This window comes from Meles meles, chromosome 6, assembly GCF_922984935.1.
Source record: "Meles meles chromosome 6, mMelMel3.1 paternal haplotype, whole genome shotgun sequence".
In the NCBI taxonomy this organism is placed as follows: Eukaryota; Metazoa; Chordata; class Mammalia; order Carnivora; family Mustelidae; genus Meles; species Meles meles.
Genome location: NC_060071.1, coordinates 17,747,048 through 17,770,991, shown reverse-complemented (window position 1 = coordinate 17,770,991; position 23,944 = coordinate 17,747,048). Strand labels below are relative to the sequence as shown.

The 23,944-nt window shown below is 40.7% G+C and overlaps 1 protein-coding gene across 3 annotated transcripts in view; it reads left to right on the top strand.

Annotated features, from left to right (window-relative positions):
* Positions 1-23,944, top strand: part of TTC23 (tetratricopeptide repeat domain 23) — a 117,812-nt gene that overhangs the window by 42,577 nt on the left and 51,291 nt on the right. For all 3 annotated transcript variants that reach the window (XM_046007036.1, XM_046007035.1, XM_046007034.1), the window contains exon 6: positions 17,899-18,076. In XM_046007036.1, coding sequence (XP_045862992.1) covers positions 17,899-18,076 — 178 coding nt within the window. The remainder of the gene's footprint in view (positions 1-17,898; positions 18,077-23,944) is intronic.

Below are 23,944 nucleotides of genomic sequence, written 5' to 3'. Positions count from 1 at the left end.
AACTGCTCCTCTGCTTCCCATCATGGATGACTCTCACACAAAATGTGTTGTGCAAGAAGCCAGACCAAAGAATTCACACTGTGCAATTCTACTTATGTAATGAGAGGAGGAAGAGAGCAATCAGTGGGAGGGCTTTTTCTTCCCACCCAGAAGTAGGTATTCTATCGTGTATTGTAAGACAGAAAATAAGCAAATCGGAGGTTCAAGATCTGATATATGTTGCATCTGTTGAAACCTAACTAACGATACGGGAACTTAATGTCCAGAAAAAGAGGGTAAACTATCCTCAGCCCGAATCCCCGCACCTCCTCTAAGACGTCTTTCCAAATAGCAGTACCAAATCTTGCCAGCAGATGGCGCGCCTCGTACACATCTGTGCTGAATACCCAACAAGAATGTCAATGTTTCCAGCTGTCCTACAAAGTTACTTTGTGTTTAGCTGAGTTGTGTTAAACTTCACCACTTCTTTCAGTCCTGGTGCTTCACGGTGACATACTCCCTGGAACTTGCATGTTTCAACTGCATAGTTTTCATCTGATCACTCTGCTTTGTTTCCTCATTAAATTATGAATATTTTGCCTACACAGAGCTGCTTTAGAAACTTCTAAGGCTTTGTTTTTGTACATTTCTGCTTATATTCACAAGCACAAGAGCCTTTTCTTTTACCAGACCTCGGTGGTAGAAGACCGGGATAATTTCTCTGGCAGCTCTCATGGAATCTGTGTTCCTCTTAAAAGGGTATCTTTCATGCATCCTCTCCCTTCTTCTGCCTCGCCTTTTATGGTACCCATCAGGCCAGGCTGGTTCTTTTCTCCTTGGGCTGACAGATGAATGCTGCCGGGTGACTCATGCTCCGTGCCTTCTATCCCTAACTGTGGGCTGAAGCCTTGTCCCTTTTACCTGCCCTCCTCTGTTCTAGCGCTACTTTTTATTCACAATTTACTCATTAACTTCGGAGAGTGGGTCCAGAACATGTTCCTATGTGCCCCCTCATTTTTCTAAATGTGATCATGAAACTCGGTAGTGAAAATGCACAAACCCTTCCCCTGTGTTAAGAATTATTTTCTACCCCTGTAGCCACCTGGGGAGCCACCCAGGTGCCCCAGTATTTTATGTTTTAAAATAATCTCTACACCCACTAGGGGACTCAAACTCATGACCCCGAGATCAAGAGTCACATGCCCTACAGACTGAAACATCCAGGAGCCCCAATAGACCCTTTTTAAAAAAGTAGTAATTGTAGTTACTATCCAATGCAACGTTTCTCTTTGTGCAGTTTCATCTCGGAAGTGATTTGGTTTTAAACATGTGCTTATATCACAGTCTAAGATTCTGTACCTCAAGACTGCCCCTGGTGTGAAATAGTCTTTCCTGTTCTTGTCCTGTGCCTTGGGAAAGGCTAAGCATTCTTTGTCTTTGCTTTTGTGAACCACCTAAGCTAAAATCAAGATAGTCTTATGTTTTTATTTTTAAGCTTGACTTTGTTTCTTTGTTGTGCTTCTTCGTAATCCAGTATAGCCTTGAGATTTGGAAAGTGATTCTAACATAAGCTTTTCCAGGAGGGAAGGAGATGGGGAAGGTTTCTCCCTTCGCTGGTATTTCCTGGGAAGGGGTAGAAGGTAATGGAATAAACAGTGGCATGTGGGATTTCGTGTATATCTACCTGTCACCACCTCGTTGGTATGCTGAAATTCGACTTAATTCCGTAGGCTTCCCCATAAACTGTCCCCAGTGGCTTTTACTGAGAATTTTTGATCCTTCAGTAATCACCTTTACTCTCTTGCTTTTAGATCCTACAGTGTTCAAACCAGTAACCTCTAAATCTTGCTTTCAGGGCTCAGCTCTATTTTTTTTAGTTCATACCATCACCTGGAGGTCCTTGGTGTCCTAAGCTTGTACCTCTGTAGATGTGTTTCTTTAAAGAATCCCCTTCTCTGCCTCTCTTTTTTTGTGTATAAAGGCTCGTACGAATGCTCTGTGTTCGATGCACTGCTTCTCCCTTTCCTCCTCCGGGAAATGCCCTGTACTTCTCCAGAGATGTTTCTCGGGTCAGCTCCTCCCCTGGGACACTATTTGCCTAGCATGCCTTATGCTTGTTTCACAAAGAAGGAAATGATTTATTTTTTTTTTTTCTGGCGCTCTTCTTCGTCCCGTATTCCTTTGGTTAAAGAAATGCTCTTCCCTTACACAAAATCTGATTTTTGAAAAATCAGGGTTTTTTTTTTTTTAATGCAGAGAAGCACAAAACTTCTCATGGCACAGATTACCTTCATATACTTTCTCTGCTCTCTATTTCTTGAATCCCTTAAAGTTTGAAACTTCAGAGTGTTATATTTTTGTCTTTCCCTTTCTAACACCTTATAATACACATTTCCTTGCCTTCTTCTAATACACATTTCCTTACACAACTACAAATAATAATGTGATTTTAGGCAACCACACCAGCCACTGATTCTTGACCACCTTCTGTGTTAGGCTCTTGCAAAGCGCCTTTTAGACCGGGTCTCATTTAGTCCCATGTGCTGGGCACTCTTCCTAGTACCATTTTCAAATGGAGCAAGTGATGGGTTGGGAGGTCATTTCCCCGGGTCACACAGCTGGGAATGGCAGAGTAGAGCCAGGTCCGTCTACCAAACTTGGGTGTCCGGGCTCCTCACCATGGCCCAGATCACATTTGCTGTGCAGAACAGAGACCCAACAATACAGTCTACAGAGCAAAATGTTTAGATGTGTGTGCCAGGGGGTTGGCAGATATCCAGATGTAAGCCTTTTCTCCCTCCAGCTCTAGAAAATCCCACGTGTCCTCTTTCCGGATTGATTTCATGAGATTTCGATTATCAGCAACCTTCCCACAAATCCCTTGCTTTTCATTGTTGCTCTGTATTCTTGCCAAGTTCTGGAGCTTTTATTTATTTATTTTTAAAGATCTGATTGATTTATTTGAGAGAGAAAGAGAGTATGAGTGGGGGGGGAGGGAGGAGAAGCAAAGACTGAGGGGAGAGGGAGCAGCAGCCTCCCTGCTGACCAGGACTGGTGATCCCAGGGCTGAGGACCCGAGCTGAAGGCAGACGCTTCACCAGCTGAGCCACCCAGGCGCCCCCAAATTCCAGAGCTTTTAAAAGGAGAGCCTCTGTTGTCTCAGCAATACCAAAGAGATTGCATTTATTTGTGGCCTGTTGAAACAAGTCTCCATCCCTGTGAGATCTTCTGAAGCCTATCTGAAATGAGATAGTGTCTCATCACGCGCTCTGGGGAATTACTGCGGATGTATTTTCATTCAATAAAATATGTTGTGGTTGAAGTTGTGGACCTGCCAACTTCACATACTGCCACATTCTGTTGTTCAAAACTCTCTATCTTTTCATCTGTCTGGTGTTTCCTAAAGCTGCCTAAACATATTATGGGTACGCTAGACAATAAATCCCCAAAGCGTTCCCGGCAGGCAGAGAAAAGCGGAAAAGGAGACAATGTTGCCATCCCAAACATTAGGCAGAGCGAATGAGACTGGCGAGATTACCTGAAATGGACTGAGGCTTTAAGTGAGTTGGGCGGGGCGGGGTGTGGGGGAGGCAAGGCTCTCACGTAAACATTCCCTGATAGGGTACCCCCTCCATTCCTTTTTTATTAAATATATTGTGAAGCTAAAGTCATCTTATTTCCTGTTTTGTCTTTTCTTTTACGTGAACAGCATACTCTCGATGAGCTCCAGAAGGCTCCTTAGAGATGGCATTAGCTTGATAAGTCTATGCTCCCGGCGGTCACGTGGGTGCCAGGACCCTGGACAGAGACCGGCCCGCAGCCTCAAGGGGCAGGGCCTATGCTGTGCTTCATTATTGGCACACACTGAACAAGAGAGGGTCGCATTTGTTCCTCTTTGCAACAGCGTAAAATTACAGATACTGTTAGGCAAATACATACACACTCACAAGCTTACCAAATAGGACATTTCGGGTACAGGGAGGCCTGTTCTGTGTCCTTCCCAATCCCGTGTTCTTCCCCCAACATTACAGGCAGTCATTATGCTTAATTTAGTGTTTTTCATTCCTCGGAGAGTGTGTGTGTGTGTGTGTGTGTGTGTGTGTGTGTGTGTGTGTGTAGCCATGGAGATATGTAGTATTATTTCTCATTTTTCAAACTTTCTAAGTATATTTCCTTTTGTAGCTTGCTCCCTCCCCAATTAAATTTGTATTTTTGAGATGTACCGGTGTCAGCTGTTACAGAGATCTCTAGCCTCTTTGTTTTGTTTATTTATTTTTAAAGTAGGGCTTCCTACCCAGCATGGAGCCCATCGCAGGGCTTGAATCACAGCCCTGAGATCATGATCTGAGCTGAAATCAAGAGTCAGATGCTTAACCAACTGAGCCACCCAGGCGCCCTTCTAGTCTTTGATTTTAAACCCACACATTGTGTTTTATCCACCAGACTTTCCCCCGATTTAATCATCAGTGCTCACAGGGCAAACGTGTAAATTCAGTGGTATGAAATTCCAATTTCACTCTTGCACATGTCTCTTTGGGCACACATTCAAGATTATCTCTGAGGTCTGTGCCCAGGGGTGGAATTACTTACTTGACAAATATCCACATTCTCAGCTTGACCAAGTTCGCCCAAACACCAATCTATGCTCTCACCAGAAGGATATGGAAATTCCCCATTACTCCACATTCTTGCCAACACTTGATACTGTCAGACTTCTTATCTGTGCCAATCATATGGTTTCTTTAACTGCCTTTCCCTAATAGCGAGGTCGAACATCATTTTGTATGTTTGCTGGACATTTGGAAATCATATTCTATGAATTGTCTATCGGTATCTTTTGCTATTCTTTAATTGGCTGTTTGCATTTTTCTTATTAATTTGTAGATGTTCTTCATGTTTCTGGCAAGTTATTTGCTCCTTACATATATTGTATGTACTCCCAGAGTGTAATTTGGTCTTTTTACTTTCTTTATGTTGACTTCTGATGTACAAGAGTTTTTATTTTTTAGGTGACTCAATTTACCCAACTTTTCTGTTCTGATTTATATTTTATGTATCTTGTTTAAAAAAGTCCTTCTCTACCCCCAGTCATGGAATTACCTTTTCTTATATTTTTCTCTCAAACATATAAAAGTTTTGGTTTTTAAATTTAGGCCTCTTTATTCCACTTAGAACTTTCATGTATGTAGTGTGAAGGATTTAATTTTTTTCCCCTGTGGATGACCTAAGTAAGGGGGTAAAAAGGACTTTCAGCTACAAGAGAAAGAAGGACTCAGGGTTTGAAGAATTCAGTGCTTTGAAGCTTGGGGCCAATAATAGGCTGACAAAAAAGTCTTTTAATTGTGGAGTGTTCAGAAATGACAACAGGTCACCTTCAAGTATGAACGCCTTGTGTGTGATTGTGTCCCTTCGGGGCTGACTCCCTGCTAAAGTTCAGCTGGCTGGATGTCGTGGGATTCGTGAGATGTGCTTTCATTTGGACATTCCGGTTTCAGGGGCAAAACTGTGGCCAGTGAAAGTCACATGTTTGCTCCTGATGAATTTGCTGGCTTCTGGGTCTCTGTCCCAGTGATATTCAAATTAAATTTCCAGGCAGGGAGACAATAGAAAGTGGGACTTGAGCACAGTGTGATTAAAAATATATATATAGATATAGATACAAATATAAATATAGATATAGATAGGTAGATAGATAGATAGATAGATGATAGATAGATAGATAGATAGATAGATAGATAGATAGATAGATAGATATGGTGCTCTCATGTCGAAGTGGCTGCTTGGGGTGAGTATACCCAGTGTTCTTCTATTAGGGGGGCTGAAGGAAGGGAAACCTCCGGTCCTGGAATTGGCCAGCAGGGGTTCCATATTCATTTGCAAGGGCTTCTGTAAGAAAGTACCACCCACTAGGTGACGTGAACAACAGAAAGGTTCTTCTCTCATAGAGCTGGAGGCTGGAATTCTGAGCTCAAAGTAAGTGTCGACAGGAACTGGAACAGATGCTCTCTCCCAGCTTCTGGGCATTCCTGGCGGTCTTTGGCGTTCCTTGGCTTATAGATGCATCACCCCAATCTTGCCTCATCTTCACGGGGCCTTCTCCCTCTGTGTGTGTCTTTGTGTCCTTTTTGTAAGGACCAGTCATATTGGATTAGGCGTCCCCCTACTCCAGTATGACATCTTCTTAACATAACTAATTATGTCTACAACAACCTTAATCCCAGATAAAGTCACGTTCTCAAGTACTGGAGGTGAGGACTTGAACATATGAATTTGGGTGGGAGGATATAATTGAAGCCCTAATGCATTCCTACAAGGTTTCCTTTATTCCATTTTTTATAAAATGTCAGCAACTTCCTCAAGCTTTAACTAGATCAGTAGTTTATAATATTCTTGCTACCAAATCAATGTGAAAATATGCTTTTTTTTTTTTAAGATTTTTGTCCTAAACTTTATTCTGGAATCTATGAAAATTCAGGTATGAACTATAGCCTCAGTGCATCTAAGCTAATGGATCTGTATTTGTAGGTTGTTTCTTCCTCCCTCCCTCCTCAGCTTCTCCTCCTTCCTTCTGTCAGGCAGCTGGCAGCCACTCTGTGTCAGACGCTGCAAGGTGCTGGGATGCCAAGACCAATGAGGCAGCCTTGGACCCTACCTTCATAGGACCTAACACTAAAGGGATTGGCATCGAGTTACCATGCAGTTATAATATAGCATGGAGAGGGGTTGTTTCCTGAGCAGGGAAGGTTCATAGCTCCATGGGAGTACAGTCGGTGTTCATGGAAGCACCCAGCCCAGCCTGGGGTGTCAGGGACAGAGCAGGGATCAAGCAGAGAAAGCCAAGTGCTCAAGCCTCATCATTTAAGGAGACACTCACTCTAGGGTGCTCACTCTACACGTGCCTGCCCCTGAGAATGAGTGCCTCCTTAAATGATGTGTCCTACCTGCCTCTCTGGTCCCACTCTCATCCTGGCCCTTGTCAGGGAAGCCCTCCTAAAGGAGGAGACTGCTAAGCTAAAATTAAAAGAGGATCAGTAGTTAGGAAGATGAATGGAAGTTTGCCAGGCAGAGATGGAAGATAAAAAGAACATTCCAGCTAGCAGACCCAGCAAACACCCTGGGGAAAGATCCACACAAAGGGGGAGCTGAGAGGAGGCTGGCATCAGGGAAGTCAGAGGGGAAGGTTTAGGTGACATGCGAGAGTCATCTGAACTCATCAAGTCGGGGAAACTCAGGTCCCAGCAAAGCCGCTGTCACCCCTGCCACCATTGTACGTGGTTGGACGAGGGAGAGAGCCTTTGTGAGAATTGGAAAAGGTGACCTCTCTTCCACGCAAAGATAGCTTTGGGTCTAAGTGCACAGTTCATTCTGCAGAGTGTGGGCTGGCCTGAAACTCCCATGTGTGCCCTCGGGCACTTGTCCGAGGGAACTTAGGCACGGGGGAAGGAGCAGGAGTCAGTGGGTGCAGACCCAGACCCTGCAGGCAGGAGTTTGAGCTCCTTAGTGCTGAATCAGGCCTCCCAAACCATGCCCCAGATGGCCTGTTGGGCAGCCCTCAGCTTGGCTGGGGGACTGGCTTTTCTGTTCTAGCCCATCTTTAACACATTCTGAATGCCGCTCATCTGGGTAACTTTGGAAGCTATATAGAACTTACTTTTCTTCTATAACTCACCAGTCCTCAAACTAATTTCCTTAACCCAGCCTATTGGCTTGAAACAATCAGCCAGATTCTGGGTTCATGGCCAGTTTCTGGATTCTTCCATATCTGCATTCTGCAGAGGTCATAATAAGAAATATATTAACATATTTAAGCTTACAGGATATTTACCGGAATACAACATTAAGAATGATTTTCTATGGCTTTTCTCTCCATGGATTTCTTGCTTTCTCATTAGGATTATACTTTTCATAGACCTAGGCCTTTCCCCAGGGACCCAAGCCTTAGAGCTCATCAGAAAACATGCTTACAGTTCTGAAAAATAAGAGTGAGGCCAGTTGTAGCTCAGTGTCCAAGCCTAATTTATGGCCTCCCCTTGGGAATGCCCATTGCCAAGTGTCAGGTGCTTCAGGACGCACAGCATTCTCTGCTTTCCTAATCTCCTCCCTAAAACAGATGGGTAGGATTGCCTAATCATGCAGGACCAATTTAAAGCCAAAGCACACATCTTTTTCTGACCTGCTTTGTGCTGGTTAGCTATGACTGGCTCAAGGATGATATTAAGAGAAAAGTATTTTGATTTTTTGTTTAACATTATTACAATTATTTTTTAGACAAAAATTACTAGCTTTACAGATACCACTAAATCACATCTATATTTAGTTTCTCTTCCAAATGTTCACAAATTTTTTAAAGGACAGATTTATTGAGCTGTAATTAACATACCATACAGTTCACCCAATTGAAATACACAATTCAGTGGTTTTCAGTATATTAACAAGAGTTGTTCAAACATTACCGCAATCATTTTGACTTTTTCATCCCATTAGCGATCTCTGTTATCATGTTCTCCCAGCCCCTGACAACTACTAATCTATTTTCTGTCTCTGTGGATTTGCCTGGTTTGGGACATTTCATATACATGGAATCATATCATATGTCACCTTTTGTGACTTGGCTCCCCCCCCTTTTCCTTTTCTCCCCCCGCCTTTTTTTAAACAGTGTTAGTTTCATGTGTACAATAGAATGATGCAACACTTCCATGCACCACCCGGTGCTCATCACAAGTGCCCTTCTTCATCCCCATCACCTATTTTATCCGTCCCTACCCATCTCCCCCTGGCAACCATCAGTATGTTCTCTAGAGTTAAGAGTCTGCTTCTTTTTTTGTTTTAATTTTTAAAAAACAATTTTAAAGATCTTTTTATTGTAAAGATTTTTGTTTATTTATTAGAGAGAGCAAGCACAAGCAGAGGGAGGGCAGAAGGAGAGGGAGAAGCAGACTCTCTGCAGCAGGGAGCCCAGTAAGGGTCTTGATCGCAGGACCCCAAGATCATGACCTGAGCCAAAGGCAGATGCATAGTTGACTGAGCAACCCAGGCACCCAAAGATTTTTTTAAAAGTAATCTCTACACCAACCATTGAGCTCAGACCTACAACCCCAAGATCAGGAGTCACATACTCTACTCACTGAGCCAGCTAGGCACCCCAAGAGTGTGTTTCTTGATTTGTCTCTCTGTTTTTTTTTCCCTTTGCCCATTTGTTTCTTAAATTCCCCTTATGAGTACAGTCATACGGTATTTGTCTTTCTCTGACTGACTTACTTTGCTTAGCATTTTCATTATGCTCTCTAGCTCCATCCACATCATTGCAAATGACAAGATTTCATCCTTTTTATGGCGGAGTAATATTCCATTGTAATTATGTACTGCATTCGCCAGTCAGTGGACATTTGGGCTGTTTCCACAATTTGGTTATTGTAATTAATGCTGCTATAAACATAGGGCCGCATGTATCCCTTTGAATTAGTGTGTTTGTATTCTTGGGCTAAGTATCCACTAGTGGGATTGCTGGATGGTAGGGTAGATCTACTTTTAACTTTTTGAGGAACCTCCATACTGTTTTTCACAGTGACTGTACCAGTTTGCATTCCCACCAACAGTGCATGAGCATTCCTTTTTCCCACATCCTCACCAACAACTGTTATTTCTTGTGTTGTTGATTTTAGCCATTCTGACAGGTGTGAGGTGATATCTCATTGTAGTTTTGATTTGTATTTCACTAATGGTGAGTGATGGTAAACATCTTTTTACGTGTCCATTGACCATATGTGTATCTTCTTTGGAGAAATGTCTGTTCATGTCTTCTGCCCATTTTGTAATTGGATTATTCATTTTTTGACTGTTGAATTGTGTAAGTTCTTTATATGTCTTGGATACTAACTCTTTATTGGATATGTCTTTTGCAAATATCTTCTCCTATTCCCTAGGTTGCCTTTTAGTCTTGTTGATTGTTTTCTTCACCATGCAGAAGCTTTTTATTTTGATGCAGTCCCAAGAGTTTATTTTTGCCTTTGTTTCCCTTGTCGCAGGAGACATCTGCAAAGAAGTTGCTTCAGCCAATGTCAAGGAAGTTACTGCCTGTGTTCTCTTCTAGGACTTTTTCAATTTTCTCACATTTACATCTTTAATCCATTTTTAATTTGTTTTTGTGTATGGTGTAAGTAAGTGGTCCAGTTTTATTCTCTCTCTCTTTCTTAAAGATGTATATATTTATTTTAGATTATTTATTTATTTTAGAGAGAACACATGCAGAAGCAGGGGGAGGAGCAGATGGAGAGAGAGTCTTAAGCAGACGCTGCACTGAGTGCAGAGCACAGTGAGGGACTTGATTCCATGACCCTAAGATCATGACCTGAGCTGAAACTCAGGCGCTTAACTAACTGAGCCACCCAGGTGCCCCCAGTTTCATTCTTCTGCATGTTGCTGTTCAGTTTTCCCAACACCATTTGTTGAAAAGACTGTCTTTCTTCCATTAGATATTCTTTCCTGCTTTGTTCAAGATTAATTGACCCTAGAGTTGTGGGTTTATTTCTGGGCTTTCTATTCTGTTCCTTTTGTACCAATACCACACTGTTTTGATTACTACAGCTTTATAATTTAACTTGAAGTCCAAAATTTGTGATGCCTCCAGCTTTGCTTTTCTTTTTCAAGAATGCGTTGGCTTTTGGGGATCTTTTGTGGTTTCATACAAATTTTAGGATTGCCCTTGTTCTGTGAAAAATACTGTTGTATTTTGTTAGGGATCATTAAATCTGTAGACCACTTTAGGTTGTACGGACTTTTTTTAACAATATTTATTCTTTCAATCTGTGAGCATGGAATGTCTTTCCAATTCTTGTGTTGTCTTCGGTTTCTCTCATCAGTATTCTATAGTTTTTAAGTACAAGTCTTTTACCTCTTTGGTTAACTTTATACCTTGATATCTCATTATTTGTGGTGCAGTTATGAATGGGACTGTTTTTCTTAATTTCTTGTTGGGCTGCTTCATTATTGGTGTATAAGAAATGCAGTGGATTTCTGTACATTGATTTTGTATCCTGCAGCTTTACTGAATTCATCAGTTCTAGCAGTTTTTTGATGGAGTCTTTGGGTTTTCTGTATATGGTTTCATGTCATCTGCACATAATGAAAGTTTTACTTCTTCCTTGCTGATTTGAATGCCTTTTATTTCTTTTGTTGTCTCATTGCTATGGCCAGGATTTCCAGTACTATGTTGAATGAAAGTGGTGAGAGTGGACATTCTTGTCTTTTTTCTGATGTTGGGGAAAACTCTCAGTTTTTCTCCATTAATGATTATTCTAGCTGTGGGTTTTCATATATGGCCTTTATTGAGTTGAGCTATGTTCCTTCTAAACCTACTTTATTGATGATTTTTATCATGAGTGGATGTTGTACTTTGTCAAATGTTTTTTCTGAATCTACTGAAATTATCATGTGGTTCTTGTTCTTTCTCTTATTGATGTGATGTATCACGTTGATTGATTTTTGAATATTGAACCACACCTGCAGCCCAGGAATAAGTCCTACTTGATTGTGGTGAATGATTTTTTAATGTGTTGTTGGATTTGGTTTGCTAGTATTTTGTTGAGGACTTTTGTGTTTATGTTCATCAGGGATATTGACCTGTAGTTCTTTCTTAGTGGAGTCTTTGTCTGGGTTTGGTATCTGGGCAATACTGGCCTCATAGGATGAATTCAGAAGTTTTCCTTCCTTCTCTATTTTTTGGAATAGTTTGAGGAAAAATAGGTATTAACTCTTCTTTAAGTGTTTGGTAGACTTCACCTGTTAAGTCATCTGGTCCTGGACTTTGGTTTGTTGGGAGTTTTTTGATTACTGATTCAGTTTCTTTTTTTTTTTTTTTAAAGATTTTATTTATTCATTTGACAGAGATCACAAGTAGGCAGAGAGGCAGGCAGAGAGAGGAGGAAGCAGGCTCCCTGCCAAGCAGAGAGCCCGATGCAGGGCTCGATCCCAGGACCCTGGGAACATGACCTGAGCCGAAGGCAGAGGCTTCAACCCACTGAGCCACCCAGGTGCCCCACTGATTCAGTTTCTTTACTGGCTATGGGTCTGTTCAAATTTTCTATTTCTTCCTGTTTCAGTTTTGGTAGTTTATATGTCTCTAAAAATTTATCCAGTTTCTTCTAGGTTGTCCAATTTGTTGGCATATAGTTTTTCATAATATTCTCTTATAATTGTCTGTATTTCTGTGCTGTTGGTTGTTATTTCTTCTCTCCCAATTGTAATTTTATTTATTCAAATCCTTTCTCTTTTTTCTTGATAAGTCTGGCTAGAGCTTTATCAATTTTATTGATTTTATTTTCAAAGAACCAGTTCCTAGTTGCACTGATCTGTTCTGTTGGTTGTTGTTGTTGTTTTGTTTGTTTGTTTGTTTTTAGTTTATGTATCATTTATTTCTGCTCTAGTCTTTATTATTTTCTTCCTTTTGCTGGTTTTAAGTTTTATTTGTTGTTCTTTTTGTGGCTCCTTCAGGTATAAGGTTAGGTTGTTTGAGACTGGCCTTTTTCCCTTGGCATAATTTTTTCTATGCTTTAACATGTATATCAGTACTTGTTTTTTGTGGGTTTTTAAAAAGATTTTATTTATTTATTTGACAGAGATCACAAGTAGGAAGAGAGGCAGGCAGAGAGAGAGGAGGAAGCAGGCTCCCTGTGGAGCAGAGAGCCCGATGTAGGGCTTGGTCCCAGGACCCTGGGATCATGACCTGAGCTGAAGGCAGAGGCTTTAACCCACTGCACCACCCAGGCGCCCCTATCAGTACTTGTTTTGATGATTGAGTAATATTCCATTGTATGGATATACCACATTTTATTTACTCATTGCTCAGAATGGACATTCCTTGGAGGGACGTTTAGGTTGTTTGGACTTTTTTACTCTTGTGGATAGTACTATTATGGACATTGTGTAAAAGTTTTTATGTAGATACATGTTTTCATTTTTAGAGGTGTATACAAAGGAGTGGAATTGCTGGGTCATACTGTAATTCTATGTTTAAACTTTTGAGGAACTGCCACTATTTCCCAAAGTGGCTGCACCATTTTACATTCCCACCAGCAGTACGTAAGGGTTCCAGTTTTCCCACATGCTTGCCAACACTTGTTTTTATTTTTCTTTACCATTATTAACAGCCTCTGTCCTAGTGGGTATGAAGTAGTATCTCACTGTAGTTTTAATATACATCTCCTTGATGGTTAATGATGAACATCTTCTCTTGTGCTTACGACCATTTGTATATCTTCTTTGGAGAAATGGCTATTTAGAAATTTTGCCCATCTTTAAAAGGGTTGTCTTTTTATTTTATTGCAAGAGTTGTTTATATATTCTTTTTATTTTATTGCAAGAGTTTTTTATATATTTTATGTATTACATATTATATATGCAAGAGTTATATATATACATATACTTATATGTATATAAATTCTTAAACTTATAAAACTTTCCCACAAACTATTTTTAAACTTCCTAACTCCTACTATTTTTGAGGATGAGTGGTCAATTAAATCTGATATGACACCACTCAACCCCTAAAAGCGATCTGATAGCATTCATTGCCACATTTTAATATATGATTAAGTGAGAGAAGCAGGTTCTAAAACATGATGATCCATTTAAAAAATATTCATAGAAAATTATCTGGAAGTATATATATCAAGGTGTACAGCACTCATCTTTGGTTGTTGTGATTATGTATATACATTTTTTATTTTTATAAAGAAAAATAAATATGAAATATTTCATATAAATATAACATACTTTTATATAATTTATAATTATATAAAATATATAATTTGTGATCATATGTAAATATTATTTATAATTATATGTAAATTATATGTAATCATTTATATGATTATCAATTATATGATTACATATAATTTATAATATAAATATAAACTATTTAATTATACATATATATTTTTTCTGTATCTTTTCTTTTAATGACTATGTATTATTCCTATAATAGATTATTCTCAGATTCTTTAAAAACTCAGCTGGATAAGAAAATGCCTTCCTCAGTGGCACATGAGTTTGACTGATTATGCTCATTATTCGGACTTTCCAAAATCATAAGTGGGTGAGTGTGAAACCACAGTAGAGCCCATTTCAACAGAAGAACAACCTGAAGATGTAGCACTTAGTTCCATACGGACCAGTGGTTGGGAGGGAAGGGATAAAAGGTATATGACGTGTAGGCACTTAATACCAATCTGTGACTTGCCTCAGTTTGCAAAGCATTTCAGACACCTTCCTTGGTTCTGCAACAACTGTATTGAACACCAAAATGCAGAGACATTATGTTCCTGCCCAAGGTTGTGTGGTCTTGTCTGCAAGGATGCTCCAACTACAGTTTGGCGGGCATCTGGGTGGCTCCGTTGGTTGAGCAGCTGACTCTTGATTTGAGCTCACATCATGATCTCAGTGTCATGAGATCAAGCCCCACATCGAGCTCCACACTGGGTGTGGAGCCTGGTAGAATTCTCTCTCTCTCTGTCTCCTTCTGCCACTTGCACCCTCTCTCTCTATCTCTCTCTCTTAGAAACAAAAAAAAATCCTACAGCTTGGATTTTTCTATTCTTGCTGCAGTACTTGTAACTGACGGTCCTGCCTCTCATCCTGGGTTCTTCTTTTTGTAAAATTGTCTCCAAGGGTCCAGTATCTGAAGGATGAGTTTCTGACACCTGAAAAAAATGGGTTAGCCTGGAGCAATATGCCGTCCTTTTGGGTAATGGAGGAGGTAAATGGCTACAACTTGTCCCTGTTCTCCACCACTCAAAACTCTCAAATGCTTTTCTTTCGTGCTTTATCTCGGGAAAGGAACATTTGTTGTTATATGAATTAACTTACGTCTTGTTATTGTCTTTTTTTTGTTTGTTTATAAGCTTGATTACAAGCTTTCAATATTGCTTTTTCTTAAGCTGTTGCTCATGGAGTGCCCGGGTGGCTCAGCCAGCTAAGTGTCTGACTTCCGCTCAGGTCATGATCTTGGGCTCCTGGGAATGAGTTCAGCATTGGGCTCCCTGATTGCTGAGGAGTCTACCTCTCCCCCTACCCTTATCCCTGCTCATGTTCTCTCTCTCTTTCTCAAATAAATAAAATCTTCGAAAACAAACAAACAGAACTGTTGCTCAAATGAAGTCATCCTGGCATTTGTATTTGCTTTATTACCCTTCTGAGATTTTAACAGCAGCTTTGCATCCAAAAGACTTATTATTCCTTGGCACATTCTTCATCATTTATGAACACGAGAAAGGAAGAAGATTTTTTTTTCCTTTGCTCAAATATTTGTGGCATTATTGGAGTTCTCTAGGCTAAAATAGATGGAAAAAAACTCTGAAGTCATTTTAAAAGCTTTCTCTAGATTCTGGACCAGAGGTTGGCAAACTTCTTCTGTAAAGGCCCAGACAGTAAATATTTCAGACTTCATAGGTGTCTGTTGCAAGTACTCAACTCTGCCATTGAGGTACAAAAGTACCCAGAGACAATGCAGAAACAAGTGGGTGGGGCTGTGTGCCAATGAAACTTTATTTACAAAAATAGACAGTGAGCAGATTTGGTGCACACGTTATGGTTTGCTGACTCCTGTTTTCAATTGTTCTGAAACATTTGTCTACCAGGAATCTAATTTTTTGGCTGAGTGATTTGTTATCAGCCATATGTTTCATAGCCTCTTTCTATTACCCAAGACACTAGTGGATTTTTCTCTTCAAAATCAAAATATGATACTTACACAGCTAATTATTACTCGCTACATCCAAGCTCAGTAAGAGTCAGAAGGCAAATCCAGTATCACTCAGTCACTTACTTATCTCTTCCTTTCTAAGGTGAAGAGTTGCTGCAAGCCCTGTTTGGTCCAGGAACATATCCCTGACCTTGTCCAATCAGAGAAGGTGTCCCAGGTCATAAGTTATCCAGTCCAGGTTTTATTTCACTGTGGCCATCTGAACCACAGATCCGAAGAGCATTTTTATTTCTGTCAGTCAATTCCTTTGAAATTTATTAGAGAACAAATATGGTTGTGAACAAATTCCAGTGACTCAGTTGAAAACAAGACTTTTTTTTTTTTTTTTTTAACATGTGTGTGGTTTCCTAGTCACTTAATCACCTTATGTGTCCCTTTACCCATGGGCAGTTGGGAATTATCAGACCTTTTTGTAGTAAAGATTCTAAGGTAAAGGGTAATAGAGAAAAGGTTGGTAGCTTTCTTTTTTTTTTTTTTTTTTGGTTGGTAGCTTTCATGATGAATTTGATACATAAAGTTCTTCCATGCAAGAAAAAGTTTCTATTTCTTTTTTTTTTTTTTTTTTTTGGTAAGATTTTGTTTATTTATTTGACAGACAGAGATCACAAGTAGGCAGAGAGGCAGGCAGAGAGGGAGGGGGAAGCAGGCTCCCCGCCAAGCAGAGAGCCGATGCGGGGCTCAATCCCAGGGCCCTGAGACCATGACCTGAGCTGAAGGCAGAGGTTTTAACACACTGAGCCACCCAGGTGCCCCAAAGTTTCTATTTCATAACAAATATTTTAGAGAAGAATGTTTTTTTAAATATCTGCTAGTATGTTGCTGAACAAAATACACGGGTATTTTTTTTATGTGACAGAGTTTTATCCCAGAAAGTGACAAGAACCTTTTCCCGCTGTCCCCTTTACTTACAATTTTTAAATTAACATTTTTCTGATGTCAGAGTAATAGAACTTTATTGAAGAAAATATGGGAAATTTAGAAAGCATAAGTAAGAAAAGTCAAAATCACTACTAACCCCTTAAAGGTAACTACCGCTGGGGCGCCTGGGTGGCTCAGTGGGTTAAGCTTCTGCCTTTGGCTCAGGTCATGATCTCAGGGTCCTGGGTTTGAGTCCCGCATTGGGCTCTCTGCTCAGCAGGGAGCCTACTTCCCTCTCTCTCTCTGCCTGCCTCTGCCTACTTGTGATCTCTGTCTGTCAAATAAAAAAAAAGAAAAAAGTAACTACGGCTCACATTTTATTGTCCATTTAGATGGTTCTTAATGTGTATCATACATACATAGATTAAGCTATAACATTGTCCCCTGCATGAGATACCATACAAAGAATTTTTGTATTCTGCCTTTTATATTTCTATGTCGGTAAATCTGGATCAACGTCAACTTTAAGGGCTATGTGGCATTCCACAGGAGTGATGTGCTTACTGTTATCTGCTTGGAGGATCTCCTATTTGTGTATTTTAAGTGCTTTGTACTTTTCCACTGTTACAAAGAGTGCTTAGATAAACATCCCCGTACATGTCCTGCCAGAGTATCTCTTTTTAAGAGAAACTACAAAGTGCCATTAGCAGAAAGACGTCTGTCCTTATGTATGTAGAATTTTGATACAGGAAAGTTTACACTCAAATTATATCCTTTCTGTCAGTTAATGAGGGTGCTTTATGCCCTCGCCAACACTGGGAAATGTCTGTAATTTCTCAACAGATCAGTTATCAGCATCTTGGCATCCTTTGTGTTATAGCTCTTATTGTTAAGTATTTTATGTTCTTTAACCCAACGCCTACGTAACACTTACTGTATGTCAGAGACTGTTCTCGGTGTTTTGATGAGTATTAGCTAATCTCATCTTCACTGCAACCCAATAAAGTAAGGCACTGTTACTATTCTTAACTTAGAGATGGGAAAGCTGTGAAGCAACTGGAAATTCACACATCGGGTAGCTGGTGGCGTCAGGATTCGAAGCTTCCTTGTTATTCTAAACTCCACCCGCTTGACCATCGTGCCCGCTGCCTCTTTGGAGGAAACAAAAACTTAGCTGGCTGGAGAGTGAACCTGGACAACAGGGGTCAGAGAGCCAAATCGTAACCCTTAGACTTATACATTTTCCCATCTATATGTCTTCTAATTATTTAAGAATTAATCTCTTTGATTTTTTTTTTTTTTAGGATGTATCAAAGTCAGAAGAAATCCAAAGAAGCTCTGCCTCACTACCAAGAGGCTTTAGAATATATTGAGATCAGTCGAGGTGAAAAAAGTCTTGAGTGTGTACCAGTACTGAGGGAATTAGCCGGTGCCGAACAAGCCCTGGGACTTCACGACGCGTCCGTCAACCATTTTCTACAGGTAAGCTGCGATCTACCGACCACCAGACTTCTTCTGGACCCGCTGGTTTCCATGGACATGAGTCGAAGAGCAGCTCAGAACGCCTGGTTTTGTTGTTTGCTCTGGATAAGAACATCTTTGTCTAGGTGACCAAGTGGATAAGTGTGGGAGAGGGTTCCTCTGTTGCCGGGTGCGCGGTCCCCAGATAGCCCGAGACTCCTTGAAGACAGCTTTTCTCCTACTAGTGCCATAATTCAAGTCTTATTTTCTGAAGTTCTTTGTCTTCTCATGTTTATTTAGAGCTTATGTTATCAAACTGATGAGGGTGCTTTTCTAACCATCTAAAATCTTCCACCACCTAAAATTTTCTACCACTCTAAAATCGTCACTTTAAGCCACTTGGAGTTGTCATTTATTAGCTCCTGATCTCCTTTATCATCGTGGGATTCCTCTGTGAGCGTGTCAGTCAGGGTTCTCCTGAGAAACAGAACCCACAGGACATATACAGAGAGAGAGATTGATTTTAGGGAATTGACTGACTTAGTTGTGAGGGGGCGCACGAGTCCAAAATACATAGGGTAGGCAGGCCAGCTGAAAATCAGGTCCAATCTCTATGTTATAGTCTTGAGACAGAGTCTCCTCTTCTCCAGGAAACCTCAGCTTTTTGCTCTTTAGGCCTTCAACTGATTGGATAAGGCCCACTCACATCGCAAAGGGCAATGTCCTTTACTCCAAGTCTGACTGTAAATGTTAATCACATCTACAAGATGCATTCATAGCAACATCCAGACTAGGGTTTGACCTAAAAACCAGGCACCATGATCTCACCAAGTTGACACATAAAATTAACCATCACAGTGAGTTCGATGTTTTTGTATGGCATCATCTGCTTAAAACACATTTTAAATTGTTTTGTCTGAACATTTTTCCCTATTAAAGTTGTAAAATGTAGATCGAACTATTCTTGTTATTTAGTATCAGATGCAATGACATGGGACTAAGAGTTCTGGATTGCTCTTTTCTTTTTAAATTTGTTGGACCATATATTCACCCACCCAGAGTTTTTAGAATATCCTATTCTGTCCCTGTTATCTGGATTATCTCTCTCTCTTTTTTTTTAAAGATTTATTTATTCATCTGACTGACAGAGATCACAGGTAGGCAGAGAGGCAGGCAGAGAGAGAGAAAGAGGAAAGCAGGCTCCCTGCTGAGCCGAGAGCCCCATGTGCGGCTCGATCCCAGGACCCTGAGATTGTGACCTGAGCCGAAGGCAGAGGCTTAACCCACTGAGCCACCCAGGTGCCCCTGGATTATCTCTCATAATTACTATCTCCCTATGATATAGTATTATGTCCAGTTTATAGATAAGGAAGTCGAGAATTAGAAAGGTTGAGTGATAGGCCCATTGATGCCAATAAATAGCATAGCCCAGAGTCAAACCCACTAGTTTTTAGGAAGATTTTTCTAGCTGGTATGTAACAGAATGGGCCAGGGAAAATGTGCCAACAGTGGAAGTAGGGAGAACAGTTCGGAGACTACCAAAGTAGCAAAGGCTGAAGATGATTTTGCCTTGGACAAGGATGATGATAGTAAGGATGAAGAGGAGCAGACGGGTTTGACAAAGATGCACGAGGCAGAATTGATGAGGTGTGGAGATAGATTGGATGTGGGGAGAAGAGGGAATGGGGATGACTCATTGATGACTCCTGGGGTTTCTGGTCTGAACAACTGCATGGATGTTTGTGCCAGGTACAGTGGGGGTTGGGGAGCAGGCGTTGGCAGGTGCTGGAGAGATGGCGAGCTCAGGTTTCCATGGCGGGTCTGAGATGCCCATACAGGTGGAAATGTCAGTTACATCATTGGGACTAGAGCTCAGAACAGGGGTCAGGAAGTCATCTACGTATATGCAGTCAGGTGCCTTGGGAGAGGATGAGATCACCCGGCGGTGTGTGTGGCGGGGGGGTGGGGGGGGAGTTATTGAGTGAGAAGAGAAAAGGATACAACAGAGCCTTAAGTAACTTCAGCGTTCATTGGTCAAGTCGAGAAGGATAACCTGGCAAAGAGAGCAGAGAAGAATTTGGCAGAAAAACAGGAGCAAAAGTGAAAGTGAAAGTGGTATCTTCTGTGTCTTTTGATATCTTTTGCTGTTCTGAAGGACATGGGGCAGTTTGGAGAATAAATGGATGAGTATTCCTAAATCCTAAGGTGCTTATTAGCACAGTGCCTGACACATAGCACTACACAGGATTTTTAAAATTCCCTTCTTTCCTTTCCCTTTCCTTTCTCTTTCCTTGATGACTTGGTCAAGGAAAACATTGGGGCCGTCAATAGGCAGAAACCAGATTGTGTGGTGAGTGAGATGTGAGGAAGCAAATGTAATAAACATAGGTACCTATTTTTTTTTAATTTTTTAATTTAAATTCAATTTAGTTAACATATAGTATATTATTAGTTTCTGGGGTAGAATTTAGTGATTCATCAGTTGCATATAACACCCAGTGCTCATTATATCACATGCCCTCCTTAATGCCCATCACCCAGTTACCCCATCCCCCAGCCACCTCTCCCCTCCATCAACCTTCAGTTTGTTTCCTAGAGTTCAGAGTCTTATGGTTTGTCTCCCTGTTTTTATCTTATTTTATTTTTCCTTCCCTTCCCCTATGTTCATCTGTTTTGTTTCTTAAATTCCACATATGAGAGAAATCATATGGTGTTTGTCTTTCTCTGACTGACTTGTTTCACTTAGCCTAATACCCTCTAGTTCCATCCATATCATTGCAAATGCCAAGATTTCATTCTTTTTGATAGCCGAGTAATATTCCATTGTATAAATACTCTACATCTTCTTTATCCATTCATCTGTCCATGGACATCTGGTCTCTATCCATGGTTTGGCTATTGTGGACATTGCTGTTATAAATATTGAGGCACAGGTACCCCCTTTGAATCACTATTTTTGTATCCTTTGGATAAATACTCAGTAATGCAATTGCTGGGTCATATGGTAGCTCTATTTTTAAGTTTTTGAGGAATCTCCATAGTGTTTTCCAGAGTGGCCGCACCAGCTTGCATTTCCACCAACAGTGTACGATGATTCCCCTCTCTCCACATCCTCAGCAACATCTGTTGTTTTCTGAGTTGTTAATTATAGAGACCTATTTCACAAAGTACTAAGAGGTGGGGAAGACCAGTCCAGGCAGAGGGAAGAGCATGTGCAAAAGTCTGAAAGTGAGATGTAACTCAGTTTCAGGGAACCGAAGCAAGTTCCCTCTGCCTGGGCAGTGGGGATGGAGAAGGCCCTAGATTGGTATTATTGAAATGGGGTGTTGAAAATCATGCGAAGGAATTTGAGCTTCATCCTAAGGGCAAGTAAGGGTTTTCAAGCAGAAAGACTGACATCATGAGATTATCAGTCTTGAAGGGTCACAGTGTGGAGAATGGACTGGATGGCAGAGAAATAATCAGGGATATATCCGGAGACGGCCGCAGCAGACCAGGTAGGGGATGATAACACCTGGACTCAGGTGTTGTCATGGGGATAAAAACATGGACAGACTTGAGAGATGCATAGAGAGTAGAAACAGTGAGCTAAGGAGTTGGGGAAGTGACGGAAATGGAGGAGTCCGACGTTGGGCCAGGTTTCTGGCTAAGGTCACTGTGTGGCTGGTGGGACCATTTACGGAGTGCAGGAGCTCAGTGGACTGGCCATGTTTTGTTAGTATCCATAATTCTGAATATTCTTATACAAAATGCTTTTTTTCTTTGATTACCTGCTGGTATAAATTTTCAGACATTAAACCACCAGGAGGAAAGATGTGAATGTTTTATAGTTCTTGATTCAGGTAGACATTCTGCCAAAGGGTAATTTTTATTTATCTAGCCACCAGACATTGGTTTCCCTTTGTTCTTAACCGAGCCAGTTTCATACCAACCTTGCCAACTCTTTTACACTATTTTTCACTCCCATGCAATACAGTATAATCTCAAATTTAATTTAAAATTTGTCCTTAGTCCGGGTTTCCTAAATGTTTCCTGATGATATCCATTTTCGCCCTTAAAATCTCCATGCAATCTTTGCTGTACCAGTTTCTAAAGTTCAAAGAAAGGCATCATTGATAATGTGCTCAGAGTCCCCCAGGGAAGGTCATTACCCATAACAAAATCCACTGGAATGGAAGATAGGTGGCTTCTAAGACCCAAGCAATAGGCATTCCAAAGATTCGAATTTGGTTTCGAGAAGCATTTCTCAAACTGTGTTCCGGAGAATATTAGCATCTCACCCATCTCACAAGAATTCATAGGTCTTCCTAGAAAATATGTTTGTGATTAAATAAATTTGGAAACTATTAAGTTAAAACTAAACACGTGTCTCTCTAACACATGGTTTTACGGTGCATTGGAAATACCAAATGTGGTACTGAGAATCGAGAATCATACATCTATGAGACACTAGTGTTCCCTGGGCCATAGTTTAGGAAATACTGGTGTAGAGAAAGAAATTGGAATTTCTAAGAGCAGGGATCATCAAAAGGATTCTACCTTCCAGTATATTAGGCCTTATCACCTCTAGGAGCCCTTGGTATTATGTAAATAGAAAATGGATTAGGTAGTCCCTCTTGTTTGTAAGGCCCAGACTCACCATTTTAAAAAAAAAAGACTTATTTATTTATTTGAGAGGGGGAATAGGGGAGGGGAGCATAAAGGGAGAGGGAGAGAATATCAACAGACTCTCCACTGATCATGGAGCCCAATGCCAGGCTCAGTCTTGTGACCCAGAGATCATGACTTGAGCTGAAACCAAGAGCTGGACACTTAACCAACTGAGCCACCCAGGCACCCCCACCCCCACCCAGAGACACTATTTTATTTTGCCACAGTCGTTCTCCCTATCTGTCTATGGAGACACACATGCACGCATATATATGCGCAAAGTGGTAACTATTTACACTCTTTAATCATCTGAAATTATTTGATTATATTGTGTCCTTCTATCCCTGAATACTTAACAAGGATAGTCTGAGGCAATCACAATACAGTTATCAAATTCAGGAATGTTCTCATTGGTGGAGGCCATATTCTCCTTTGTCAGTTGTCCCATTACTGTCCTTTATGGCATTTTTTTTTCCATCCAATACAAGATCCAGTCTGGGTTCATGGTTTACCTTTAGTCATTATGCCTCTGGTCTTTAATCTAGAACAGTTTCTCAGCTTGTCTCTGTCTCCTTTGACATTGACATTTCTGAAGAGTACTGATCAGCCGTTTTCTAGACTGTATCTCAGTTTGGGTTTATCCAATGTTTTCTTGTGACTAGGTTTGGACGATGCATGCCCAGCCAGAATACTGCAAAAGGATATTGTATTTCTTAGGGTAGTACCTCTGGAGGCATGTGACGTCTACCTGTCCTTCATTAGTGACGCTACGTTTATCACCCAATCAAAGTGATTCTTCCCTGTATGGGAACCGTTGTTCCCTGTGAATACCAATAAGCATTCAGAAGAGAGACAATTGTAAGACCACGTATATATCCCACTCCTTTGCACCGTTTCTCAACGTTTAGCATGCGTTGATGAATCTTTCCCAAACCACTCTCTACAGTGATGGTGGCGGATGAATGATTTTCCATTCTGCCATCCCATCCACATTTGTCAGTGGATGTTCTACTCTTAGGAAAGTCCCTCCCTCCTCCCACCAGGTTATTTATTTGCTGTGTGTATGTTTGTTTTTTTTTCCACCTAGCCGTATATTCTGGAAATCACTTTATAGCAATTCATTCATCTGTACAAAGGTATGAATAATCCATTTTAGGTACATACTGTGTTTTCCTCAAATTGTTTTCTGTTTGGGCATTTCGATAGCTTCCAGTATTTTGTAATTACAGATAATGCTCT